Source organism: Copidosoma floridanum, unplaced genomic scaffold, assembly GCF_036245765.1.
Source record: "Copidosoma floridanum isolate Cflo_tuat_1 unplaced genomic scaffold, Cflo_Japanese_pri ptg000013l, whole genome shotgun sequence".
Taxonomy (NCBI): domain Eukaryota; kingdom Metazoa; phylum Arthropoda; class Insecta; order Hymenoptera; family Encyrtidae; genus Copidosoma; species Copidosoma floridanum.
The window spans coordinates 38,612,162-38,635,656 of NW_028321890.1; the positions used below are offsets into that span (position 1 = coordinate 38,612,162).

Consider the following 23,495-nt stretch of genomic DNA (forward strand, 5'->3'; position numbering starts at 1 on the left):
AATAATAATAATAACAGTTTCGTCTACCAAACAAGTGCTGAAATTTGATTGATAGTAGGCAAAAAGGTAGCAACGCGTTGTTTGCGAAATTTCGGGAAATTGGGAAAGCTCGAGCGCGGTAAGGAAAGAATAAAGTCGAAACACTCGCAGAGCTCTACTACACGTGTAACGGGTATACTCAATAAAACAACCACGAAGAGCGGAAGTCGCGACACATCAAGTACCTTCCCATATTACCGGGAGGTGCGAGTTTCACAAAGTTATTGCTGAAACTCCCCTGCAAGCCATCCGTCATTAATTCTGTGCAAAACTGCGATGAAGTGATGATGGTGGGTAACGACGCTGTACTCAATAGTATCTACACACGCACACGCGCGCACACACACACACGCGCGCGCACATATATACACAATTGTATCAGGTTAACAGTGCTATATAGTACAATCTGACGAGCTATACGCATAGACGTATGAATGAATCGACAAATAAACACAGCCGCCAACAGACACTCGTTGGCGCAACTCGTACACTTGAATCGTTGCTCTGCTGGCATGGCAATAAAAAAAAAAAAAAAAAAAAAGAAAAAAAGAAAAAAAAAGAAAATCCAAGAATAGGTATTTTGACTGACTACCGAAATAAATATCGTCATAGTGTCCACATCTATTAGAGTATAATAATCTTTAACGACCGCTACGAAGACTAGCAAACAATAAAAAATTTTCATTTAAAATCATATTGAAAATTCTGAGTTGTACTAGTCTTCGTAGAAGGAGTCAGATTGATAGGCCAACACAAGTATAATATAGGTAAAAATACTCATCACCAACTATGCAGAGAGAGAGTAAAATTTATACACAATTTCTACATGCCTCCCTACCTGTGGGTACATGCATCACTTTCCCCCATCGTTTCTGTCTACACCCTATATACCTATTTATACTTATTACTCATTATACTTTTCATTCACAATACAAGCTTGCCAAGCATAGAGCAGTGATGCAAGATTTTTCTGCTCCAAGTAATTATTGTGGTTACTCATCCACATAGGCACCTTCTCCAATTTTTCACTTTTTTTAAAAATTTTTTATTTTTTTATTTTTTTTTAATTTGATGCCAAATGTATAGAAATATACCTATAGAGAGGATTTTCAAAATCTCACTTTTCTTTAGCAAAATTAATCGGATTCCTTCAAAAGTTTAATGATGAAGAGTGCACTGATCATATATTTTTATTTCATTGTAAGTTACCGAAAACAAAATTCGTAACTCGTGTACGCAAAGAAAAAAAGTACGGGAAAGTTGGGTTGGCCACGATCTTTATCATAATTCCTTACCGTAGTTCACTATTGTGTTTTGTCCCCTTTTTGTCCAGGATAATTTTTTACCATAGTTCGACAATGACAATTTTCGTATTCGCAGGGGGTCCCAGCAGGATGATCGTACCCACTTAGTTTCGCGGTGAATATCACAATAATCTTTTTCATCGTGGACACTAGGTACTACACGTGATAGGCCAAGCCGCCCACGCGTACTTTGCGATCAGCACTTGTGCGGTCGTGAATTATTAACTAGTCAACACACACACGCACAAATAATATCTGCCAACGACGCGCAATCAAAATCGCACCTGTTGCAAAAAATCTCCGTACTAACTTAATTTTGTATGAACCACAACAGACTACACGGCTTGAGGAATTACCTGCTTTTGCTCGCATTAGTTGATTGAAACATAAATTTTGTAAAAATATAAGTAAAAAAGAAATGGGTGCTGTATTTACCGTCACTGCGAAACTGCCTAGGAGTCAAGGACACGACAGACGACTGAGACTGCTGCTGCACCGGAGCGGGTGTGGACGGTCCCTTGGCGGTCTCCGATGCTGTGGATGAGACTGAAGTAGTGCTGTTGGCCTGGTAACTCAGAAATTCGTTGAGATCCGGCACGCAAACACTCTCATACAGGTTGGCGGGCATATTCTCCAGCGACGATTTTTCCAAGTCAACGTCTGCAAAAATGAAAAAAATTTTTTGTTTCAACCCTTTGAATCTTTTAGTCATCACACGTTTAAGGTTTTTCGGTACAATGTTTCCCCCGATGTTGGTTATTGTGCTGCATCAGGTACCTAAAAAATTACATTATGCGGGGCAACGTCCCACCTGTATCAACAATCCATGGAATAAGATTTAAGACGATTTTGAGCTATACTACAATAATTATACAACTACCAACAATATTATAGTTGCTTGAAAACTAAAAATATATTTTTAATCTTTGTCATAAGAATACACACAGTTGGTCTCTTCTCCGGTCAGCACTGTGAGCACTTCATAGAGCGTTGATGCCGCAAAAATATCCAATAAGTATAATAATAATAATAATTATTATTATTATTATACAGCCAATGAGTAAAAAAGCACCACCCCCTCCTCTATATATTATGTATATACTGTAGGTAATAGTAAACGCGTGTAATATAATATTATGCTACCTATATTTCTACTGCTGCTAAATAGGTCTATTCGTTTATTTCGTCTATTTTTTATAACATTTTATTTCTTTTGCTTCACCTATAGTACAACGAAATGCCACGCATAATTACATCTATGGATCCATTTTAACCGAGTCATCGACCAAGTGGTTAAATTACACAGTAGTACCAATCTACTTGTTGTAAAACTTTGTATGCGTAGCTACCGATTATTACGTCTCCTACTATCAAACCGATATTATTATACACCTATAGGTGCATAGAGGTGAATCGCATCTTCTTTTTTCCCTTAAATCACTGACTTGGTTTTCTACGCACATAAGTGCAGTATGCAAATATTTACCTACATATATCAAGTACAAATATTATAAATCGGTTATACGTTCCACTTGTTTAGATCCATGCAATTCAGGATTAGTCAAGATTAGTTTAACACTTGGGTACTTGTGGACTCGATCAAAACTGATAATCTCTACAGTAAGTCAAAGGGGCAGCAACAAAATTGACGCAGCATATTTGGCGTTTTACTGGTTATCATCGCCGAAATTTGATAGTAAGTGAAATAAAGTCGAACTTTAATAGTAACCTACAGTGCAACGTAATTTTTGTAGCTCTATTGACAATATTGTTGCCATTTGGTATAAATACACGTTAATTTAATATAGATGTAATTTACTGAGAAAACCATTATATACCTGTACGTATGCATGTATAATATATTATGCACAAGGGAATAATGGAGCGCCTACATAACAAGGCCAAATATACGAGCGGCAAATTCATAAGTAGATGTTGCGGAGTATAGTAATAATAATAATAATAATAATAATAATAATAATAATAATAATAATAATAACAAGCAGCAATACCTTTCTGAAGTATCTCGAGATGCTCCCAGAGGATGTCACCCATGAAGACCGGGGCTCGGGCGAGAAAGGACTCCTTGCCCATAGCGCAAATCTGCTTGCCAGTCATGTGCTGCCAGGACTGCATAGCCACGCCCTCGAGCGAGAATTCGCGGATCGCCCATTGCAGCCAGCTTGACACCGCTGATTCCGACCATTGTCGTGGATCTAAAATCAAACAAATTTTTCTTCCTGAATAATCATTAACTTTTAACATGCTTGATTTTCTACCTCGTGTTACCTAAAAACCATTTACTAATTACTTGCTTCATGAATTGTATCTACTCGGACTTGATCAAAGCTGTACAAAGAGCATAGAATAATGTACGCGCCTTCGGTACGCAGCTGTTGTATTTGTCATTAAAAAAGTAGGTGGGTATTGTTTCGAGGAAGGGGGGGGGAAGACAAAAAAAGATTAATTTAATCCAGAAATAATTAAAACCTTAAGTTTTAGTGTGGAATTTATTTTGGTGAAAAATATCAAGGTTTGAGATGAAAATCCATCGAAAAATACGTGTATACTTGAGAATTTGAACAGAACCGAAATAAGAAAAAAAAAAAACAAAAAAAAGTCAATCAAGTACTTCAAACAGACTTGAGAAAACGACCCGTTTGCTCGCACGTTAGTGCCTACCTACGTACAATATATTCGTAATGCTATTACTCGGTCGTGCAAGTGTTCGTACAGATACACGTATAAGGTTTACATGAAATGAAAGGTTAAGCCCCCATAGGTACTTACGTACTTGCGGATGAATGGAATTTCCCCGTTCGAGGTTCCATTCCCCCCTCGCGGCACCGGTGACAAACATGACAGACCGAGCGGAAGGTGCGACGAGCTGGGCACGCAGAAACGTAAGTACTTACAAGAGACGCGTGATCTCTCGCATCTAACCATTGTGTACATATAATAATACATTGATCGCGGATACCACAAGAAAGAAAGATACGAGTGGGGGCGAGGGGGAAGGGGGAGACACGAAAGAGAAGGAATGACGGGGACGACGGCGATGATCAAAGGAGCTTGCCGATATATTTGAGGATAGCGTCTGTATTTGCTCGTCTTGATTCTTGTTGGTTCTGTTAACAGACTCTTTTGTTGGAGGGCCTCTTCAACGGCTTTCCATTGCACCTCCTCCCAGCAACACTCTCACTTCGTTTGACGTGAGTCGTCATTTCACGTATACCTGCCAGCAAGTACTTGCTTGGTGTTATGATTACAACGACCGAGATGAGCATGATAATGCAATGATTTTATTATCAGTTGCAATTAAATTACTTTTTTTCTTTCTTTCAGACATTCATCCATAAACAACGAAAACTCCTTATTTCTCTTTTTAAAATCAAGTACCTGCATCATTAAAAAAAAATAATAATAAATAAAAAAAATACAATTTTTACTACATAGTTGTGACTATACGTGGATAGTTTCTGACGGATATATAACGTTTTGGTTAACAAAACCCAGTGTTCGAACAAGATTTTTGCATAAATTGTTTCAGAATATTTCAAGCACGGATTTTATCGTAACAATAAATATGCCATTATCCCTTCTTTCAATTCATCTTAAAAGAGAGTACATACCTGATATTAGCATAATTTATGTGGGTGACGGTACCCGTACTCGAAGGGTTGCGCACTCTTGAAGTCATTAAAAAAGACTTTGTAAGTCATTCAAAGTTCATCGGAGTGCGCAGCCTCATGCCCATACTCGTGTTTTTTAACTCACTCGTATTTGGATTTAGTTGACTAACTTCAAGTCCAAATAACTTACAATTAAAAGTTTTAAAAATGTGTCACTGCTGTATTTCAAAATAGACACTCGATAACCAATCCCCATTAGCGGGGTGTTGCGCACTCTTGACGTTTCGATAAAAAGTTACAATTCATTTCGATATTAATGTCATCTTTATCTTTTCAAACTTTAAATGACTTTGGCAGTATTTTTTAATGACTTTAAGGGTATAACGCCGCATCTCAGTCTGTCGAACGCGAAGTAAATATCTTGTCTGTATATGTAAAAACAAGTAAAAAATTTTGATGTACAGTGGTGATGGTTGTATGAAATATTATATTTACCTTGATGGTTTTCAAGCCCCCCTCCCCCCCACGATAAGTTAAAATTTCTTAACATAATAAACAAGTTGATAATGATGATGATAAAAAAAAAAAAAAAAAAAAAAAAAAAAAAACCAGTAACGAATGCGCAATTTGCATGAAAAAGAAGAGCCCCCAACAAACAATAATATAATAGTAGTAAGTAGTAGAGAAAGATACGCTCGCGCACAACAAAAGCAGTGACGGTCGTAATGTATATATGTATATGAGTATGTATACGTTATGTGTGTGTATAAAAGCAACTCAGGCAACTCAGGCGCAGGTTACAGGTATATAGGCAAAGGATATATTATACGTGATACACGGCCACATGTAGCGTGACAACACGATTGAAAAGTAGGCTCGAAAGTAGGTATACAATGAAAAAAAAAAGTCACACTACCGCTGTGTACGAGGTAATGAAGTACTGACACGAAAATACGGAGCAATCTAATCAGTGGATCGAGCCTTGCTTCAAGTATACTTGTATATAAATATAATAATGGTATAAAAAACAACCCAAGTATACGTATATACTGCGTTTATACCTCTCATGAGATCAAAACCTTAAATAAAAAAAATAAAAAAAAAATAAAAAAAAGTATATATACTATGCACGCGTGGATATGATATACTAAGCCTGCACTCCAGATTCGAATAAATGAAAAAGGAAAAAAAACGGGAGCTACAGAAGAGACAGGTCCCTGTCGATGAAAGCACATATTATTACATGTATAGGCATCTCGATCCCTGGCATGTGTAGTGTAGTGCAGTGGTAATGATGGGATGGTGGATGTAGGCCAGGTATAGGGTACACGCGTGTATACAATGAGTGTAAAATATAATAGCGTCAAGAGTAGCAGGTGACGGGTAAGAGAGAGAGAGAGAGAGAGAGAGAGGAGGAGTAAAGGTGTACAATCGTGTATCGCGTGTACGTGTATATAATATATACAGAGGTAAGAATCGTAAGCGCGACGATGGCCGATGGGCTTGTGATGGGGAGCCGATGCCACACACACATCCGGTATGCGCATTCGGAGGCAGGCGGGTGTAACGATATTTCCGCTCTGAGACCCTTTCTTTTTCCCCTTATGCTCTTTTTGCTCCCCCCCCCCCCCCTCCCCCACAGCCGCTACACCGCCACACCTCGCTCGCCCTACGCACCCGATATTTGAGCTATGCCCGACCTGATGTTGGTGTGTGTACTGTGACCTGGGCGTGACTGTCCGATGCGTGCATGCTGCACCGCTAACGGACCGGGCCCTACACTTGAAATCTGAAGAACCCGGGATTGAAAGTTCGACGACAGTACAGATAAGGGTAAACGATACAATTGGTCACATATTATATCGTATATATAATAATAATAATAATAATAATAATAATAATATCTATTTATACAGACTCCATTGTAAAGCGCACATATGGGGCCAATCGTTATCAGAATCGTCGGGCCACCTGTACAACAGTTGTCACGATTACCACCGTCCCCGTATATGTTGAGTATGTGCAACAAGTTGTGCGAACTTAATGATCCAACTTGTGCATCCGTACTCTTGTTACCCATATTTGTAAACTACTCGCACTGTATAGAGGATTTATGGAATTTATTGCTCATTCGATGACTCGAGTAGCATGAAATACCGAAAATAGTATAATTTGAATATTTGGTAAGGAAATCATTTTTTTACCTTTGTACGTTCATTGGTTCCTCAAAATGAAAAATAAAGGGCGCATTCAACCAGAGGGACATGCACCACCAGGTACGAAATCTACTACTTATGACCTATAAGTCAAAGTTCGTCCGCTCTCTCGATTAATATGATATATACTTATCCCTTTGTAACCGAAGGAAACAATTAATTTCATTTTCATAACATATTCTCACTGTGTATCATACAGTAGTGTACACGCATACACACACCCACAAACTTTTTCATTCATACTCACAATTATTGACGTATTATATAATTAACTGCTAACTGACCTTTGGTTATGTTAAGGCGAATCTGTTCTTTTTCCCACGACGCGAAGGATGCCTTCAGAGCCTCGGTCATCTTCTTGTTGGTCCCAGGTGTAAGCGGCGGAACTTGCGCCGGAATATCTGCAACATTAAAAAACAGTACAATGTTACAATAATTAACGATAACAATATATTTGGATAATTTTGTTCATTTATTCAATCAAGTCTGTACTCAGGAAGTATATGGCTGCAGAAAAGTAATTTGAAGATGTGTAGCTGAGACTCGCATTGCAAAACGACAAAAAGCTATTTCAAGTACATTCTCTCGTGAGAAGAAATCAATTTTCAACCATAAGCACAAGTCTGCGCACCTCGATAAAGTTCGATGCATCACCAAGTCAGAGGATCTTTCAATCATTTCGTGTTACTATAACGTACATAATGAATATGAATAGATGTACATTATGAGCGGTTAGCCTGCGTTTCCACGCAGAATTAGCACCTTGGTCATACAAAGAATTATCTAGAGTGAAAGTTATGTGCTCGTGACAACACTTGGATACACACAATACAGCTCTTTCTTACAGGAACAATATATGTTTTACAAATAATCAACAAAAAAGTGTTGCGTAGGGCAATAAAAGTACTTGAAAATACTTTAACATATATAATATCGTTTTTACCAGTTTTTACGTCAAGTATCGGACACCAACTGCTATGCTGTATATGCTATCGTCATGGCTCTGTTGTTACGCATACATATACCTATACGTGTTTATGTATTGTGTATTATTATTATTATCTAGATGCTCATTGATTTTTTTCTAACAAAAGACATAATCATCATTATCATCATCGTCGTCTCAATGCCCAGCAAGTACAGTATGGCACAGTACACGACTCGTTTGTCATTTATCAAAGGCGATTAAGTGTAAAGTGATTTGAAAGAGCAACTGTAAGTACCTACTATTAAGTGTACATCATGAATATACGTATGTTGAAATCAAAGTCTCGCTCCGGGCGACGTTGCCCAAATTTAACATACAGAGTAGACACGCGCACGGAGGTACTAGCGAAAACTTTTAACTAAAAATGCAACCAACATTGACTACAACATGACAGGCCTCTGTAATTTTCGTATACATATATGTACACAGGTAGGCATTGATAAAAAAAAACTAACAACTGAGCTTGCCGAAAAAGAAGGGATAAAAGAGGAGAATGGAAGAATCAGAGACACACGAGACAGAACGAGACATTTCCTCTCGGCAGCAGTGCCCAAACTAATTACCGAGAAGGTAAACTCCGAAAAAAGGAGGGAAAAAAAGGAGAAAGAACCGGGAGACGGATAGTCGACGTTGAGTTTTAGGTGTCGTTGACCCGTGCATCAAGGAGCAAGAGAGAATAAAGGGGGGGGGAGGGGGATCTATTATGAAATGCCGTTCGAATGTTATATTATATTATGTACATGTATTATGGTACACGCCAAATAGATATAGGTATAAATATGTATTGTAGCAACGAAAAGTCAGCGGTTCGGTTGTAAAACGCGCATGGCAGGCGAAGGTATGACAAAAGCATGATGTAAGTATATATATATATATATATATATATATATATGTATGTATGGTTAGTCAATAAGCAAGTAGGTACGGACCTATGCCTATTCGTTAAGTATACTTTTTGCGCGCCATAAGTATGAATAAAGCGACGATGTGGAATCGATTATGGAAAAAGATTGCGTCGTCTTGTTTGCCCGTAAGTAAGTACGTCTCGTACGTTGGTGTGGTGTTGTTATTAAATATACATGCGCGTAAGAGCTTGACGATGCTCGTCAGGCCCAAAACGAAAGGGCAATGCAGCCGATATACATTATATGTATGCATCAGGTATTATCAGCCAAACTGACAGACGACGAACGGGAGTGTTCCACGAGACTGTGAGGGAGAGAGCAAAAGGGCCCGAACGGGCGAGTTTGCTTGTGAGAAGTCGGCCCAATGGCGATTCTCACACGGTGCCCACCAACAACCGCACTGCATTATTTTTTACGCGTACCTATATGTATACTTATATACTCGGGTCTACGTATATATACACATAATATTTTATTTTGTGTGATGTACCCACCACTGCAGCCGACCATGTGTACTGCAGAGCTACGTACACATGTAGGGTCATGCATGTGTAACGTTATGATGCACAAGTGAGGCGTTAGTAGGTGCCCATTTAATGCAGGTAGATAGGTATTCTTGTATTATATAGGTAGGTATCCAAGTTAAGTTTGCCAACAGTATAGCGTCAGGTGCGCCTGACCGGGCTCCTCCTTCCACTCAACCACCCCCCCCCCTAATGGAGAGACGGCTGTTAACACCCCTACACGTAGTATACGTATGGGTATTTATATACGTACTTGGAGGTAGGTATATTATCTATCCATCTATCTACCTACCAAAGCAACAAGTGGATACTACTACGTATCTATAGGTCGACTGATAGTTGTCTCTCTCGTTCTCATTGCATTACTTAGTCGACGTCACGCAAAGGGAAAATGACTTTGTGCACGGCAGGTGCCGTCGCTCGCTCCACTGACCCTTGTGATCCTATACCTATAACACGCGCGATCAAGTGCAAGCCAATGCGAGTACAGCTTGACTATAATGTACTTACTGTAGGTAGGTGGGCATGTGTGTGTGTGTGTGTGTGTGTGTGTGTGCGCGCGCGCGTTCATGGGGAAGAAGCCTCTCATATAGGCGTGGATACAAGGACTGTTGACCTACACCCGTAATGGCATACTCAACGTAAAAATAACAAACATGTGGTCAGTATGCATTATTACGAGAATACAGCTCGGTAGAGGAGGTAAAAAAAAAAAAAAAAAAAAAAAATTAAAATTAATCCTTTTTTTTTTTCAATCAATTCAGGACTCACGGTCATAAGTAGACGCGTTGCCCTTACATTACAATGATCGTATAATTGTAGCCGACAATGTGGTGTATACAAGATCAAACAGGTGGGGTCGAGTGACGGTCCAATCGTTTCATTTTTACCAATATTTACTAAGCGTTAAAAGCTATTATAAATCAAGCTGTGCACTAGCGATTAAATTCTATGGTATATGTATATAATGTGCCTGCAAAGAAGGATAATACTTATCTTTAAATAAACCTTCGTTCTGTCTCTCTTTCTCTACCATTACCCCACCTCCTGCAGAGATACAGGATACATGTAGAGCTTTTGTCCGTCTGCCTATATCTTATCAAATAATTATCAATTTTTATTTTCAACCAGTTGCCAGCTTTTTTTTTTTTTTTTTCTGTCATCGCGAGATTTTTCCCTCTAAATTATAACAGGATAATATTGTTCTTCAAGATTATCGCAAAGCACTTTAGTACTCGTTTTTTCTGTGTCAGAGGAAAAATGTACGTTCCAAAGTTAGCAATACAAATTCAAGTGAGTATACGCAACTGTACGCTTTTTTCTTCCAATCCAGCTTGATTAGAGTTTGGTTAGTACTTTTCAACCAATCAGTGTGTATGTGTGCGCTATACTAAACCGACAAACAAAATCAACACAAACAATTCCATGGAAATCAGTTCTTTTATCACCTCGTGCGATACAATAGAACTGACGGAATATCTCTCCTCCCCCTCCTCCTCTGCTAACTGCCACCGACTTTGCTTCGCGATAGGCTCTTTATCGCTATCGTCACTCGTCAGGCACTGTTTTTTTTTTTTTTTTTTTTTTTTCCTCTCCTTTCCGACGCACATCGGCGGTTTGGGCGACAAAGTTGCTTTTAATTATAATGGTTCTGATAAATAATTCCCATACACTTCTCGCGTTGTTCACAGATGATAACACTAACAACTATTTCGTGAGAATATCAAAAATAAAAAAAAAGCAATTCAACGATTCCGAGTGTAGCAACCGCAGTCGATTGTTATCGTTTGACCAATGGTTCCTCTTAAAATTTTCTTTAATTCATCTAAAATATAAAAACTATATTTACTATAAACTCTCTAAAGTACTATAAACGAAATCAGTATGAAACATGTATTTTTAATATTTCAAGAGACAGTCATGAGACGTACGTATGTCAAAAATGTAGTATTGATAACCCAAAAACATAATTAATTAAATGTTTGAACACCAGGTAGGGAAACATTTCATTATTTTTAGTTAAAAATTGAATCATCCTAATAATCTTGTTCGGAGTTTATGAGGCGAATAGGACAAAGAAAAAAAGGCTTGAGCAGCGCGATGAGCAAAAAAGAGGAAGGGAAGTGGATATTACATTTTCGTAAAAAATAATAAAATATAGATATAGACACCAGGCCTACACATACTGTTGAGGCGCAAAAATTAGATAAGTGGAAATGGCGATGGACTTGACTATACTAACGGCAAACGAATCGGTCGTCGGTCGGGTCAACGTGTTCTTGCTACGGCGTCTCTTTTAACAATTATTAATGCATACGAACTGACCCGTTCAGCCGGGGTCGGTCGACATCACGAAACCTCATATGGCTACTTTTACATAAATTTCCATAGTAACGTCGTAGAGTGTATTGTCTCTTGCAGTCGATTTAAAGAAACAAACGACTTCGTTGTACTTTGCATAAATCAAGGTTAAATAAAATTTCGTGAGATCAAGACGAAAATAAGTCGGAATAACAAAAACCATATTAATTTGCTTTGGATAGCATAATTACATATATACATAATACACATAGTGCATGTATATATAGTTGTATGAAAAATGATGACGGTTAACAATATAGTTATGCAAAAAGATATGGTGGTGAGTGAAGGTACAATTCGTTTTTCGAAAACTGCATTGTTGGCGATTTACGTTGTGGTTGCGATCACGTATATACTTGGATATTTGTTGAGATCTTTTTCCGATGAAATTCAAAACTTTTATTATCTTTGATAATGTTTTATCCGCAAAAAATAGGTCAACAATATACAAATTGCACTTTGGTATGTGATCGCATCTGCTGACTGTGCGGCGACATGATGAAAAAACACGTGAGAATGATAACCCAAAAAATTTTATTTCAAGATTGAGGTACATCATGATAAATAAATAAGGTGGCCGAGGGTTACGGGAATTAACATATAGTCTTACAAAATTTTCCCAATAAAAAATATAACGTCATAATACTGGAAGCTCTGTTGCCATTTATTAAAAAATTTAATTTGTAATTATATCGATTGTTAATTCATGTATACCTGCAACTCATGAGTGTACCTTATTCGCAATACATGTCAAACGATAAGTCAAACTTGGGTGGCGTGTGTATTTTGTCTTTCAATGAGACGAGTGGGAGTCAGCAGCAGTAAGGGGTGAATGAAGAAAGTAGGTAAGTATATATTTATCAGCATCATCCGTCGCGTTGCGTTACATGCCCGCGGCATTTCAACGAATTACGAGAGCCTCAGGAAGGCGTTGCAAACGAGTTTAACGGTCGCACAGCATCATTGTCACTGCTACCGCTGTAAGTAGGTACTACTCGACTTCCATCACCAACTCCTTCGTTTAAAATAGTTAAGCCATAACAAAGGCCAACTCTAACTCGTTTGCACTCACGTGTGTAAATTGTACTGTTTCGAAAAAAGTAATAGAGAGAGAGAGAGAGAGAGAGAGAGAGAGCGCTAGCCTTGATCATATAAATTATGACAGTTGTCGGGACAAATGGTAGGTATTCGTATGAGCTGTGAACGCGACTTTTCACTTGGAAGATAATACGAATATGGCATTTTTGTCAATGAAAACGGAATACTCAAGCCGAAAGTATCACCTTTTATCAATTTAATCAATAAAAGGTGATACTTTCGGCTGAGATTATACGAAACGAGTATTTTTCATGAGCCCTACAGTAGCAGCAGTGGTCCGTGATCGTTGATTAAATAATGTTCAAACACGGACAATGAGCGCGAAACCTTTTTAAAACCAAGGGATAATGCGCGAGGGACTCTGAGCTGGTTTGCAATGTAAGGCTGCAACGTTTTTTCGTTCATCGTTATGCTGGACACTTTTAATTTTTGACTAAAAAAAAATTCCAACTCATCACGTGGTATAGTACGAACGACAAAAAGATCAGCTACGGAGGCTTACGTGTAACCTTGTGAAACATTATTTTTTGAGGAAATTGTCGTGTACAGCCATATGCTCGAGTGCAGGAGAGGGTTAAAGATAGAAAGACAACGGAAAGGGTAGGTTCCCCGTCGGGCTCACTACACGTTAGCGGGACTGTATGCGTTTACGGGGTTGATGTTTATTCATTACACCTGTTGAGTGGTAGGCGGCGCCGCACCTGTTGGCTTATTTCAAGCCGTGCTAAAGTCATGGGTGGCGTTTTAGACCGAACTCTTTTGATTGTTCGCTCCCGAGTAATTGACACGTACTACAACAGTCGAGCCGGGACTGGCACCTTTGCTTTTATTGTAGTACGGGAAAATTGAGATAAAATGTTTAACTTTGGCGGACTTGGAAGGAAGGCCACTGAAAATGCCCATGGATGGCTTTTTAAAAACCCTTTTTTAAAAAAGGGAGAACGAAACATCTCGAGCGACGTATACGCTGAAAAAAACGAGCCGGAAGAATTCAATGGACCAACACCGTGTGTACTTATCCATGAAACTAGAATGGATGTATGAATGATATTTATCAGATGTCCTCCAAAGGCTTAATGGACAAAGTCATGTGTTTTATAAAATAACAAAAACGGCGCAGGGTTCATTGGTCTCACGCGTCTTCAATTATAGTCAAACACTTTACAACATTTTACTCACGTGGTTCGCTAGCTACTCAACTCTCGGCACAGCGTGTAATGTAAGCACCAACTAGATGATTGTGATGATTCACGATGGCCCCGTGCCCGCGGTACAGCTGCAGAATGATAAGGGACGGAAATTTCGCCGCCCCGTACCCCTGCCAAGCTACGCTTATTTCAAGGTTGGGCGTTTGTTTATTTTTTAATGAGATCAACGTTCGATTGTACTAATAAACTCAAGCGCATTGCGATCGATCCCATTGGGTACCCGACTCTTTGGACATTTATCTAAAGGCGGCTTCTATTTGGTTTACGGAGGGCGATGCCTTTTTTTATGCGAACATGCTCAATAATAACGGTTGTAACTGTCCGGGCATGGCGAAGGTGTGCTGTGACGATGCATAAATATGTCCACTCGGCCAACGAGAGCTCGTTAACAAGCGATTTTTTTTTTTTTTTCATATCGGGTGACAAACGTTTGATTGGGTGCCTTAATTTTATAAATTCTTCAAGGTAATTAATTATTTCATGCGGAGTACTGGAGTTATCTTCCAAAATAAGTTGTCAAGTTTTTTTCTATTTCAGTCCTTTCACTCGATCTTTCAAGTTTTCATTAAAAAGATTCAAAATGAAGACTACATTCATAAGTTTGTGACAAGAATACGTTTCAACTTCATTCGTATGGTATAAAACTCCCTGTTACCAATAACCCACATTGCAACGAATTTGGGTGTGCAATTCACTTGCATTCGCTCGCGTAATTTTGCACATATTATGTATTATTGTGTATGTACTTGAAACACGTTATTTTAACAATATGTAATTGACGAATTATGCACGGGGTTGGGTTGGTTAGATTGGTACTCATACCAACTCATCTGTACCTTTAAACTAGAAACATTGGTAATATTTAATAAGTGCTAAGCGACACGTGAAATTCGACTGAAAGAGTTATAAATTAGAACTCACTTTCTCGAAATCGTTGATACATTTATTTGAACATTTTGTCCTTTATGTAAGTATATAATATATAATGTCAACTTTATATTCTGATGAGGTTTATCGTATAAATACCTGCACATCGTGTATATATATATATATATATATATATATATATATATATATATATATATATATATATATATATATATATATATATATATAAGAGTACAACAATTTTTTACTACAACATATTATATATTACAAGATGAGCTTGAGGTACATGTGAGGCGAAGGGCACTCCTCATAACTCAACAGTTGCTTTTCTAGTCATTGCCTCGTCGCTTCTTTCTTAGACTCATGTGCACGCGCTTAATTCATTCCAATCTTTTTAATGATGTATAATTTGGTCGCCTCGTGCCGACTTTGCTTACAGGCACAATGTGCACACTACCTGAAAAAAGAGGAAGGGTGACGGTGGTAGCGGAGAGACCTTGGATGAAGAATATAATATATGTACATGTATACGTGTGAAACGAAGAGGTCCGATAGCTTGTTAAAGCAGGGAAAAAAAAAAAAAAAAAGTATCAACCGAAGAGTCTAAATTTAATATGTGCAGACGTGGCAGGTTGTTTCTTGAACAAAAGACTTCAGCGATTAATCATAAATTTATTATTCAATTTCTTGTCATGGTCGACTATATGTTTTGATCTCCGTGCGGATAGGAGTTTGACGAACGCGTGTACGTGTTGAAAAGGGAGTGTATAAGGGCGCAAGAGACATCAGCAAGTACATACGTGCCTTGGAACTTGGAACGTCGACGGTTAAAGATAAAGCGCGTCAGCAGTAGAAAACACAAGGCAACTGGCCGTGTTGAGGTATTAATGCATCAAGATTAATTTTGACAATCCAATGATTATACATGCGTATATAGTGAAAAGTGATAAAATGGGTTACTTATACTTATTGTATGTATATAATGTATTGTCAACCATACAACTACGAAGAAACTATTGACCGAGGGTTACGCCACCACCTTAGCTAATAACATTCTAATCGAACCCAATAACACGCTACAATAGAGTTACTTCTGCGTGATTACGCAGTACGCTCAAAAAAAATTTTTTTTTTTAATAAATAAATAAAAATACTGCAAGAAATGATCGTATTGTCAATATCATCATCACCTCCATCTTCGGACTAACTAGTCTGTAATTTAATTGCAGTTGTTGTCACAACAGGTGTAAAATTGCTGAGGTATATATCGAATACAGCACGTATAGGATAGCCCAATACGGGTGAGCAATTACTTACCTAATAAGCAAACATAATCAAACGCAATAGTTCAAGCATGCAACCTTACGAAAAATCACTTCAGATTACAGGCAAGTAGGTACACGTGACATCATCGGGTACACAATTCGTATTTCGACACCTGTTGAACCATCGCGTGTGTTGCCTATTATGCATAATGGACTAGCCATTACTTCGGTATTTAATCATATCTGGAGGCACGCACGTGCTCGCGTATGTACTTACCCATGTATAATTTTATGTGCATTTGTTGGCTTGTTTGTGCAAATAAAATATATATATGGAGATATATGTGTATTATGGAGAAAGCTAGTGCAGCACTGCAATGAACGCACACACCCACGATGCTCCAAGTGCACGCAAAAATCACGGGAACTGTAGTTGCAGTCGGTTCGTTTTTGTGTCACTCGTAATTTTGAATCAGCCATTGGAAAAAATAAAATTACTGGTATAAAGTATGAAAACTCGTGATTGATTCGATTGATTTGACGAGACCATGAAAAAAAAAAATGTTCTACCTATATACTTGTTCATAACACATGGAGCAGAGGAGGAGGAGGAGGATGATTATAAGTATAGGTGATTGTCAAAGTAACAAGAAATCACATGTAAGACAATAAGCGAACAAAAGAGCAGCGCACCTAAAGTGGTACCTTTGGATCTGCCAAAGGCTTTCATGGCCCTGATTCCCATGCCGCCTTGTGTTGGCCCGGTCGTTCCCCAGTCCACGTACATGAGTACGGCCTCGTTCGCCCGTGCTGATCCGCACCGCCGCTGCCGATGGGCTTCTTCACAGCAGAATAATATGATGTCGTCACCTTGGCTCATCCATCAATCACGGTAAGTATAGCAGCAAACCCAAATCGCACTTTATTATCTAGCAATCTTCTACCGTACTGATAAACAGTATATGTTATACTCAACTACATACAGATACTGTTCGAGTAGTTGTTGTGATGCATTAGTATTAACACCGTCAGAGCGTTCTTAGTAAGTATACGTGATACTGCACCAGCACCGCGGCAACAATGTACATCATCACCGCACAACGCTTACTTACTTTCTGCCTCGTCAAATACATATTATAATAATATGTACTTACATGTTATTTATAAATATAGTGTACCTATGTGTCATTACAACATACGATAAACTTGAGTATTTTATCATGCAGAGATTTTATGAGGAAGGGGTGTTGGGGGGTAGGCCAGACCGAGCAGACTGACGGTGTAAGCTGCTGCTCCAATTGTTGATGATTTTTTTGCTGAATCTCTCGCGTGCTCTCTCCTGTTCCCGATGATAAATTTTGTCATGTACACTACTGGGACCACGTTACACCTGTTTTTGTTGATTCATGACAACTTTGCTTGACACTATATTATCGTCGACTCCCCGTTTGTTTTCTTTGTTTATTTTTTGCTTTTGTCCATCATTTGACCACATCCACCGCGCACCATATACACCACGTGTACATTGGTTGCACGTGTACATCAACATTTATGTGTACTTATAGACTTGGGCTGAACATCATCAGTCTACCATGAGCACTGAACAGTAAGTATATATGTATACTACTAACTTATGCTCTCGAAACACAACGTAAACGTGAACGAAGAATTAAGTAGGTATAACTCAAATACTTATGTGCAATCCAGTAATAGTACTTAATGCTTAACTCTATGCAATATTACGTACTGATTGTCGATCGCGGTATTCGTTTCTCTCGTGTTCGTACATATCTAAGTACTTGTTATTATAAGCTTAAAATAATGTACTTATATTATGTAGGAGCGTGTACGTTGGGTAGGTACGATACGTATATAGTATTTATGACACTTGAGCAGAGCGAGTGAATGAACAAGCCATTCTATTTTCTCGATGGAAAAAAGGAGAGGGGATGGAGCGAAGGAAGGGTACACACACCACACACGCATATACATATGGTACCGCGGCGGTGTGGGGGTACATGTATATATACATGTTACATTGCACATAAGTATAGAAAGCAGAAGCAACAAGATTTGCAATATTCTGCACCCGGTCTCGAGCTCGCGCGCGACGGACTCCTCGGATACACACACATATATATGTATATATATATATATATATACACGAACACTTGTATTTAATTGTACAGGGTATATAACTATATACATGTGTGTATGTACACGTAGATGTATGGGGCTGGGGCGGTAACAACGGCGATCCTTACCGCAGCGCGGAGAGCGCTTTACTGAATGGACAGTGCATACGGCGCGAGGCGCGAGGCCGAGAGCCGACCGAAAATACATATACTGTGCTTGCTTACGTGTGCGTGCGAGATGGTTAGTTTGTTCTCCACCTCGCCTCGACTTGTCAGATTCCCCCCCCCCTCTCTCTCTGTCTCTCTCTTTTTTTCCTGTACGCGTGTATGTCGTATATATAATATACATTACTCGTGTGTGCTCCGAGAGATGCTTCCTATATATTATGGCTCCTTCTCAATGATTCTGTGCTGTATGCGGATATGTAATGTATGTAGCTATTATACTTACCTCATACGCCTTTCTATTTTTCAGTTGATGATTCGTAAAAAAAACTCTTTGTTGGATCCTCAGAAATCATGCCATATAGTCACATAAACATTCAGACTCTGAAAAATCAACGCCCTGTGGCTATAGTCACGCTACTATGGAGTATTTTTTACCTGAAATGGCTAATGCAGCTTATACTGACAGTTTCAGCACCAAGTACCGGTTATATTTATTTCCATTCCGAAATTATTGTGCTCTGCCGAGGCTTTGTCTCTTTTTCAAACTTGCCTTTTAACACTCTCCTGTACTGTGTTCAATAAAATCACCAAGTTGGGGAGAAATTTTATTCCTTCAAGAATTCTTGATTAAAAGTGAACCTTAACAACACGTCAACTTTAAGAATCGAGAGAAAAAAACGAATCTCTTTAATTTCAAGATCCATACTTACGGTTGTAGTGAAAAAAAAAAAAATAAATAAATAAAAATAAAAAAACAATAAAAACAATAATTTTCCTTATTACAATGTAATCATACAACGTACATGTATTAATGATATATTGTACAGTAACATACATCGCACGACCACCCTAACGTAAGATTTCACTTTTGTTAAAAATTAAAAATACCTCGAAAAATACGTAATTAATGTTTGATTAAATATTTCAACTGTACCCAAACTGCAAGGAGCTGCATCGTTAGAGCAGTGTTACTGATGATAACTTTATACTGACACGGCATCATCCCGTTCTATACTTATCTATACCTACGTTTAGAAAAACAAAAAAGAAAAAAAAAAAAAAAAAAAAACGAGACGGGTGCATAATACATTAGCTGATGGAATTTTATGAGACATCAGGCGTACGCGTCGCAGGGGTGTTGACAAATTCGTATAGCCAAATGACGAGTTACGCATAACATTATATTATTACATTGCACGGATGACGAAATTTCCGAGCAGCACTCCACAGGAGTTTAACGTTACGCTCACCCATATGCACACATGCGCGTTACGAAGGAGAAGAGTTGCAGAATGGGAGTTGGATCCATCACGATATTATACCACATTCATAGGCATCCACAGGTATATATTATAGAGAGAAAAGATAGAAAGATGGTGGCGTAAATTCAATGCGCAAGAGTGCCAGCCGAGTGGGGCCACTAAGTATATGCGAGGATACCTATTATACGTATGTGTGTATATGTGTGTGTGTAGGAGAGAAAGAGCAGCGAGCCTCCAGCCATCACTACTTAGGTACTTGAGATGTACCTATTTGTGTGTGTGCGTGTGTGTATAGTATCAGGAGCTCGCGATTCGCGCGTCAGCCTCGATGTACATATAATGTGTATATATATATATATATATATATATATATATATATCTACGCAAGTACAGCGGTAGAGAGGGAAAGGTGATGTGGGGGGACGCTTGGGGTGGAGATTCGTTTTATGAATGAAATGCTTTACTACGGCCGGTGTGCCTTCCTTTCTTCTCCCGTTGAGGAGGAGGAGAGGAGGAGGAGAAAAAGCCGAGGAGCTGCATGCACAGTAACAGGAGGTCGGTATAAGTATACATATATCTGTATGGCGGACCGTGAGCTACGGGTGCACTCATTCGAGGCCGACAATCGCCAAGCTTTTCTCTTTCATTTCGTTTTACTTATACAAGTTTTTTCTGTTTTCTCCAGCTTTGTCACGTGCATTCGTCATGTATGAACTACAGGTACTCCAAACCGTTCGCAAGCTGATCGAGTTTTTCATACAATGTATAAAGATGTTAAGCTCTACGGCTCATACCACCGATTAATAAAGAAAGACGCCACATTCTATACCACGACGATGACAGTGAAAATAACGAAAATTAAACGTGACAATAATATCGAATATATATATATATATATATATGATGTTGATGACTTTAATAATCCGTTTAATGAATAGTGCATTATCGTTATGTATTGCTTGGACACGTATACATAGATATATTTTTTTCTCATGATCCATAAATAATAAATAACGGAGTAGGCCAGGAGTAGGGGGCTGACGATGTCACACTTGACCTTTAGGTATGTGTCTACTTCTCCATATCTGTAAATTTTGGGTTATGCAAAAAACCAAATGTTTAATATTTTTGCAACACAATGACTAGATGAATTTGTATTTGTACTTGTATTTTTTTTTTTCGTGAAACATGTCAATTACTTATATGCAGCAAAAGTTTTGTTTAAATATTTGCTTACACAAAAGAAACGAAATTATTTGAAGAGAGAATCAGCCCCACCCGGGTCATTTGTTCAATCATCATCTCGATTTTTCGTCCATACTGCACTTATTTCGCGTAATGTACAAGTACCAACGTTACACATGCAACATAGTTAAAACGTTGGTGGACTTTACCGTAAGCGAGTACTTATAGTTTTATTGTAATATAATATTATGTCTAATGAGTCAAGTACTTGAACTAGGAAATATGACGTATAAATAAAACTAAGTACTACAAGCCTTTGGACAATCAATAGCATTACGTAATTTCGTTATTAGTCCTGTAGAAATCTGAGGTGGGAATGCAAGCTCGTAAGTATGATGTAAGTTATACGAGTAGCAGCAGGTACAGACGAGAGAGAGAGAGAGAGTACATCAACGCGTGCGAGAAAAAGATCTGTGAAGAACGACAAGCGTAGTGCGCCGGTGCAGCCGAGGCAGTGCCGATTAAAAGTAGGGTCTACCGAAGTAGAGAGTAACTAGTAGGTAAGTATAATATATATTACGGCACTGTATGCCCGCACGTACACGTGCATTATTATCAAGCGCGTAATAGGGCCTTTGCACCCTACCTCGTTCTACAAGCGTTGGTACGTATAGGTATTATCGCGTTCGAAGCAGAGCAAAGAGGATTCGCCCGAGGCCGAGCAGGTTTTTGCTGAGTCGGAAAATCTTTGAAAGCGCGGTTCATTATGACTATAGGGTTTTATCTCTGGTTGCCTATACATACGTGTATATATATGATGATAATAATAATACCAACGTGTGTTGTTGTTCTATAGTTAAGGTTAAACTTGCGTGTGTGTGTGACCCACGAAAAGCTGCAGTTCTCTCGCACGCACGCGCAAATTTTATTAAGTATTTTATCATCTTTTGTTCTTAGGTATACGTGTCTGTACTAATACACACAGAAACGAAGAAGCGAATTTATAGTAGTAAGTACGTTAAAATATAGGTACAAAGTACAAAAACAATGAATATTAAGTAAGGGTTATTATTTTATATCATCGGGTTTATCACTGATGCAGTTACACACGCAAATATGGGAAGGGAAAATTGAAACTAACCACTCAAGCGGTAAAATTTTTTGTCACAGCTGTGCGAAGATATATCTGTACTTTGGATTTGTTTTCATTCGAAAGAGCAAATTTTTTATCTACAAGTAGAAATAATCAAGTAAGGGCACTTGACACTTGGGACAATGTGGTGCAAGGCTGTCTCTGTATCAGTTGTAACCTGTATAAAATGAAGCGGACAGTAGACCAACCCCGAAAATATATGTGAGTCCGCTGGAAAACAAAAGAATAAGAGTAATGATCTGCAGGAGTAGCAAGGTGCATATTGATAAATAAATTCCCGTGGTCGCGGTAGATCAAGAGAAGAGAAGGAGTGGAGAGAAGAGGACACCAAGAGTAAAGGAGAACGCAACGAAGAGGAGGCCGAGGGCCCAGTAAGAATGGAAGGAGAGCGTGAGAACGCGTAAAACTTGCACGAACGTTCGTTGCACACCACACACACAACTTTTACCGGGAGGTGATGCAGTATTTATACATTATGAAATTAGCAGTGTATAGATGCGGGTGTATACAACATGTACCTACAGGTTACAGAATACATTATATATATATATATATACATTATGTATATGTATATATGGCGTGCACGTGTACATGAAGTGTATACCTACAAGTACAGGTACACCCTACACAGGTAACCGGGGTATATATTTACCACCGGGGGGGGGTGATCGAAAGAATGAATAGGACTCTCTCAAATGTGTGTTTGTGCACCTATCTGTAGGTAGACAAGAAAAGAAAAAATACTCGCACAAGTGAGTAGTTTCTTAAGGAAAGAGAGAGAGAGAGAGAGAGAGAGAGAGAACGCTCGTCACTTCCTCCCTTGGAAACTCACCTGCACGGCTGCCGTCGTTGTGCGTCGTGCTGCTTACACCTTACCTACTACACTACACACTGCCACGACATCCGGTGCGTTCAAGCACCCGATGCACACTATACATATATAGATCTATGGACAGACCGCTTCCGTTATCCTCGCGCGAGCTCCATTGCTACTGCTGCTGTACTTATACTACCACCTTATACTTGTGCAGTTTATTCCTTGCCTATTAAGTGTATGTATATATATATATATGCGCAAGCTTGCTATGAGCTATACTTACATGTACATGTATTATTGTACTTGCTAGATCGATGGGACGTGACTTATACATCTCAGGAAAGCGG

The 23,495-nt window shown here is 38.7% G+C and overlaps 1 protein-coding gene across 6 annotated transcripts in view; it reads right to left on the reverse strand.

The window, feature by feature from the left end:
• The window catches only part of pnt (ETS transcription factor pointed), an 81,145-nt gene that overhangs the window by 22,358 nt on the left and 35,292 nt on the right, over positions 1–23,495 (reverse strand). For 3 of the 6 annotated variants that reach the window (XM_089590942.1, XM_089590943.1, XM_089590941.1), the window contains exons 4-6: positions 7,476–7,592; positions 3,356–3,559; positions 1,779–2,003 (exon numbers count right to left, since the gene is read on the reverse strand). In XM_089590942.1, coding sequence (XP_089447068.1) covers positions 1,779–2,003; positions 3,356–3,559; positions 7,476–7,592 — 546 coding nt within the window. Of the gene's footprint in view, positions 1–1,778; positions 2,004–3,355; positions 3,560–7,475; positions 7,593–17,121; positions 17,554–23,495 lie in introns of those variants that run through there. The other 3 variants (XM_089590945.1, XM_089590944.1, XM_089590946.1) reach the window with 3 other exon arrangements.